Consider the following 5790-nt stretch of genomic DNA (forward strand, 5'->3'; position numbering starts at 1 on the left):
TTCCACCTGCTATATGGCTGGCATAAACTACACAAAACAAGTGTTTTCACATAACAGCTTCATATTATTAGTCTCTACAGCTCTCACCAGAATGATTTTACTTAATATCTCTGAATTATTTAGTCTCAAGCACATACAAATACAACAGGTTATAGAGCACCCAAAACAATCATTACCCATGGTCTGGAGGGGTCTTGAGAAATGAAGGTTCAAGTGGCCAGCTATCTAGCTGTTGTTAAGGATTCCCAGAGCTGTCCAGAAAGTCAAATCCAAACTCCTCAGACCCCTCAGTTATTTTATGTTAATAACTGCTACAATTACTTTACCATGTCAATCAAAGAAAAAATATTAAGCAAGCACTAGCTATTAATTATCCCAAATTTTGCAGAGTCAGCAGTTTCATCGGCCCTAACATACACCAGAAGGCAAATATAGATGCACTTCCTGATTTTTCACAAGCCCCACCGTGTCAGAAACAACATACAATCAGATGCACTCCTAATAACTGTCCCCCCTCTCTCTCAGCTTTACAGTAGTGACCTAAGGCTGGTGCAATGGCCTTACAGGTGTTACTCTTGGCAATAAGCAAAATAATCAATATTCCATCCCAATAATTGCAAGGGGTTTGAGAACCTGACTGGTTGATGAAAATGTCCCTCCAGGAGGGAGCCCTGTTGGAGCCACTATTCAGCACTGGCCAACTTTGAACACTGTAGTACACCACAGGCATTTGGGGGCAAATAAATAGCAATCTGGTAGGTAGGCTGCACTAGATAGCCCCTAGTGAGTTCAGGAGACAGTGGAAGGAAACGGTTCTCCCCCGGTGTTCTCCTCACCCCCCCCCCCCCCAACCCAGTGAGGACAGGTGCATTCCAAAGCCCCAGGGGTAAGTCCAGCTCTGGCTTCAGCCCAACCTTCCCGGTGCCCTTTCAGGTCTGCTGAGGCTCCCCCCACCAGATCACCCCTGGGACTGACTTTCCCTGCCACAAGTTGCAATAACACCACTGTAATTAATAGTAAGCAGCCCTGTGGACTAGTAGACAGCACAGCCAAAGGAGGGATAACCCTCCCCCGTAAAACCCTGGGAGCTGGCTCCCACCTGTCAGCTTTTCTCTCTGATCCAGGCAAGCTCCTCACAGCTATGAGGAGGAGCTGGAGTCATGACCCCCAGAGGCGGTGGAGAAGTTTGGGGCTGGTTCCCACTCACTGCCCTGGCAGTGCCTGCTGCTTGTGTGCCCTTGCACATGCAGTGTCATGGGAGGGGAGGGGCAGAGAGTAGCACACGGACCAAGCAGCTCCCCTGGAGGGACAGTGAGCTGCCAAGTTGTTGGGATCATCCCTCCTCCACAGTTAGTTGGAATCAGAGCTGCCATAGTAGGAGGTTGTGAATAGGACTCATTTACAATCCTGGCAATGCATGGTCCCCAAAAGCCTGTCACACAGACAAACTGCATAAACTCCTCCCAGTCCCTGCAGGGCAGTCTCTTGGTCCCCCTTCCACTCTCTGATCCTTGCTCCTGTCCTTCACCCCCTGCCCTCCTTCAGGCTGCCTGTGTATCTCTCACAAACTCCATGGCTATGTCTACATTGGCATCCCTTTCCGGAAAAGGGATTCTAATGTGACGAGTCAGAATTGCAAATCCGCGGGGGATTTAAATATCCCCCGCGGCATTTGCATTTACATGGCTGCCGCTTTTTTCCGGCTTGGGGATAAGCCGGAGAAAAGCGCCAGTCTAGATGCGATTCTCTGGAAAATAAGCCCTTTTCCGGAGGATTTCTTATTCCTCCTTTCAAGTTGGCACTTGACAATAGTAGGCACTGACATATGTAACCTCAGTTTAAATAGTGAGGAGCACAAATAATTACCATTCACATCAGCTGTGTTTTCTCTGCACTCTTTAAAATCAACCCTCTTATTTTTGTGCCTAACTTTAGGCAACCAGATTTACAAAATGTACACTCTTAATCTCTCATTACATCATTTTACTTATGTAGTAGATGTAGTTACATTACAGGCAGTCCCCGGGTTACGTACAAGATAGGGACTGTAGGTTTGTTCTTAAGTTGAATTTGTATGTAAGTCGGAACTGGTACATATTGTAGGGGAAACTCTAGCCAAACATTTCTCCAGAGCTCAGTTTTATTCTCCCACACCTCACTTCCCTCAGCCCTTTATTCTCAAGCTGAGGTGTCTGCTGAGAAAAGCCGCTCCTTGTCTCCCTGGTCTGCTGGGGGAGGGGGGGCGCTAGCTTCGTGTCTACCTGGTCTGCTGGGGGGAAGCAGCTAGTGTGGGGTTGCCTCACCCCGTTTGTAAGTAGGGATCCGATGTAAGTCAGATCCATGTAACCCGGGGACTGCCTGTATATAGAAGTAACCATCAAATTAGGTAGTTATACCTCATCCATAGCTGTAGTTTATGAATAGCTAAGTAAACCAGCATGGAAAAGGTAATTTTCATACTCCACATTTTCATACTTCTGTTCATGCTAGCCACAATTTATCTATGCCAGATTTGACTCTTGAACTACAATAATAATATCCTTTAACTTATAATTTATTTTGGTTATTGATTAGGTATTTAAAATACTATAAAATAACTAGTTGGGGGAAATTGTAGGCATATGTGAAGAACAGCTATTTTATAATTGACTTGTCTCCAATTTTATGATAGTATGTACTATAAATCACCTATAACTAGGAGAAGCTGTCATAATATCTCAATGTGAAAGTAAATCATGCTTAAGTTTGCCTAGAATTTGTTCACTGTTCAGAGAGGGTATGTCTACACTAGAAAGTTAGTTCGAACTAACGGACGTTAGTTCGAACTAACTTTCCTATGCGCTACACTAGCGCTCCGTTAGTTCGAACTTAATTCGAACTAACGGAGCGCTTAGTTCGAACTAGGTAAACCTCATTTTACGAGGACTAACGCCTAGTTCGAACTAGCTAGTTCGAACTAAGGGCTGTGTAGCCCTTTAGTTCGAACTAGTGGGAGGCTAAGGCTTCCCAGGTTTCCCTGGTGGCCACTCTGGCCAACACCAGGGAAACTCTATTGCCCCCCTCCCGGCCCCGGAGCCCTTAAAGGGCCACGGGCTGGCTACTCACTTTGTGCCAGTTGCAAGGCTGCCAGCACCCGTGCCTGCACAGCCTGCACCTGCCACAGGATGAGCCAGCCATCCGAGGGCTCCCAGCCCTCCACTGCTCCCCACGACCAGCCTGGCGGCTCCCGGGAGCCTGCCCGGGGGCGCAAAAGGCGGGCGCCCGCCTGGTCAAGTGCGGAGATCGTGGACCTCATCGAGGTTTGGGGGGAAGCCTCAAATGTCCACGATCTCCGCACTAGCCACCGGAACGCGGCCGTCTATGGACGCATGGCTGCCAGCCTGGCCGCCAGGGGCCACCAGCGCAGCCGGGAGCAGGTGCGCTGCAAGATTAAAGACTTGCGGCAGTCCTACTCCCGGGCCTGCCTGCCAGGGGCTGACCCGGAGGCCTGCCCCCACTTCCATGCCCTGGACCGCATCCTGGGGCCTCATGCCGTCCCTGCCCCCCGGGACGTGATTGACCCCGGGGCAGAGGGACCGCTCCTGGACACCGAGGAGGAGGAAGAGGGCTCTGAGAGCCAGGAGCCTGCCGCCAGCCTTCCCAGGACCCGGGACCCCCGAGGCACCCCACAGAGCCGCTCGCCTGCATCATCAGAGGCCGGGGAGGCGTCCACCTGTGAGTACCCTCGTGTTCCCCTTATGTGTACGGGGGGCTGGGGCGAGAGGGAGCCCCGGGACCGTGCGCCTGGGCCTTGCCCACTACGGAGCAGCAGCTGGGGATCCTGCAGGGGCCCTGGCCTTGCAGAGGGGAGCTGGGTTTCACACACCTGGGCCCCTGGGGTAATTGACCGCTGGTCTTCTTGCACCACAGCTGCAGCACCGGGGACTGCAGGGCGCACCACACCGCCTGCAGCAGCCGCCCGCGCCCGGGCAAGCAGGACAGCCAGGAACCAGGAGGACTACCAGAGGCGGCATCTCCGGTTCCTGGACCGACAGCTCCGTCTCCAGGACCACTGGGTCCAGGAGGACCTCAGGCTGCGCCAGAGGAGTCTGGAGGCCCTGGAGGAGCAGGGCCGTGCCCTGCGAGGCCACCTCCAGAGCCTGCTAGACCGCTTTCCATTTCCTCCTCCCCCTGCTCCCCCTCTTGCTCCCCCTCTTGCTCCCCCTGCTCCCCCTCTTGCTCCCCCTCTTGCTCCCCCTGCTCCCCCTCTTGCTCCCCCTCTTGCTCCCCCTGCTCCCCCTCTTGCTCCCCCTCTTGCTCCCCCTGCTCCCCCTGCTCCTCCTGCTCCTCCTGCTTCCGCTCCTGCTTCCGCTCCTGCTTCCTCCACACCCCCTGTCCTCTCTGCCCCCCCCTCCACAACCATTCCCCACCGACGCCCCCGGACCCGCAGTGTGGCGAGACGGGAGAGGCACCCAGACTCCCACCCCTGAGCTTTCCTTTCCCTTCCTCCCTTCCCTCCCCTCCCCTTCCAGCTCCCTCGTCCCAGGTTTCCCCCTCCCTTCTCCCACCTTCATTCCTCCCTCCCCCACCCCAGTTCTCTGAAATAAACAGACGTTTTTGTTTGAAAAACAGGTGTCTTTATTGTACAGTAGATAGGGAGGGGAAAGGGGAAGGGGGGGGGTAGGGTGGAAGAAGGCCCCGGTGGGGCATGCAGGGAGAGGTCAGTCCTCCTCCTCCTCCACCTGGAAGCTCTCCCGCAGGGCTTCCCGGATCCGGATGGCCCCCCGCTGGGCTTCCCGGACGGCGGCGGTGCGGGGCTGACCGTAGTGTCCAGCCATGCGGTCAGCCTCAGCCATCCAGGCTGGCAAGAAAGCCTCCCCCTTCCGCTCACACAAATTGTGGAGCACACAACATGCCGCCACCACGGGAGGGATGTTGTGCTCGGCCAGGTCCAGACGGGTGAGGAGGCATCGAAAGCGGGCTTTCAGTCGCCCGAAGGCCCCCTCCACCACGATGCGGGCCCTGCTCAGCCTGTTATTGAAGGCCTGGCGGGAGGGATTGAGGTGTCCCGTGTAGGGCTTCATGAGCCAGGGCTGCAGTGGGTAGGCGGCATCCCCCACCAGGCAGACGGGCATGTCCACGTCCCCGACCCTGATGTGGCGGTCGGGGAAGAAGATCCCGTCCTGCAGCCGCTGGCACACGGAGGAGTTCCGGTACACCCGGGCGTCGTGTGCTTTGCCGGACCAGCCCACATTTATGTCCGTGAACTGTCCCCGGTGGTCACACACGGCCTGCAGGATGACGGAGAAGTACCCCTTGCGGTTCACGTACCGGGACGCCTGGTGTTCCGGGGCACGGATGGGGATGTGCGTCCCGTCGATGGCCCCCCCGCAGTTGGGGAAGCCGAGGGCGCCGAATCCCCGGATGACGGCATCCGGGTCGGCGAGGCGGACCACCCTGCGGAGCAGCACCCGGTTGATGGCCTTGACCACCTGCGGAGAGAGACACAGCAAAACGTCAATCAGTGGGGCGCCCGGGTGGCTGGGAGCATTCATGCCCTGGCAGTGCCCCGCGCCCCACTCCCGGAAGCAACCCCCCTGGCGGCGTGTAGTACGGCCGGGACAGCCCGACCCCTCCGGTGCGGGGCGCCTTCGCCTCCTCCCGCCCCCCCCTTTGTCCCTGGGGCGGCCCATCCCCTCCTCGCAGCCCCCCTCCCCCCCGGCTCGGTGGCCGACGAGCGCCGTACCTGCATGAGCACTGCTCCGACAGTGGATCTCCCCACGCCGAACTGGTTCCCGACGGATCGGTAGC

General features: G+C 56.1%; 1 protein-coding gene across 1 annotated transcript; it reads left to right on the forward strand.

The window, feature by feature from the left end:
• The first annotated feature begins 2830 nt into the window (after positions 1-2830).
• On the forward strand, positions 2831-4853 carry LOC149525343 (uncharacterized). Its single transcript, XM_089776438.1, has 2 exons — positions 2831-3714; positions 3910-4853. Exons 1-2 carry the CDS (start codon positions 3165-3167, stop codon positions 4467-4469), a joined length of 1110 nt encoding a protein of 369 aa, XP_089632564.1. The 5' UTR covers positions 2831-3164; the 3' UTR covers positions 4470-4853.
• The last annotated feature ends 937 nt before the right edge of the window (positions 4854-5790 follow it).

Source organism: Pelodiscus sinensis, chromosome 2 (assembly GCF_052426305.1).
Source record: "Pelodiscus sinensis isolate ZL-2025 chromosome 2, ASM5242630v1, whole genome shotgun sequence".
Taxonomy (NCBI): Eukaryota; Metazoa; Chordata; order Testudines; family Trionychidae; genus Pelodiscus; species Pelodiscus sinensis.

Coding starts and splice junctions, on each gene's coding strand:
- LOC149525343 (XM_089776438.1), top strand. CDS start 3,165: ATGAGCCAGCCATCCGAGGGCTCCCAGCCCTCCACTGCTCCCCACGAC. Junction 3,715..3,909: donor GGCCGGGGAGGCGTCCACCT/GTGAGTACCCTC, acceptor CTTGCACCACAG/CTGCAGCACCGGGGACTGCA.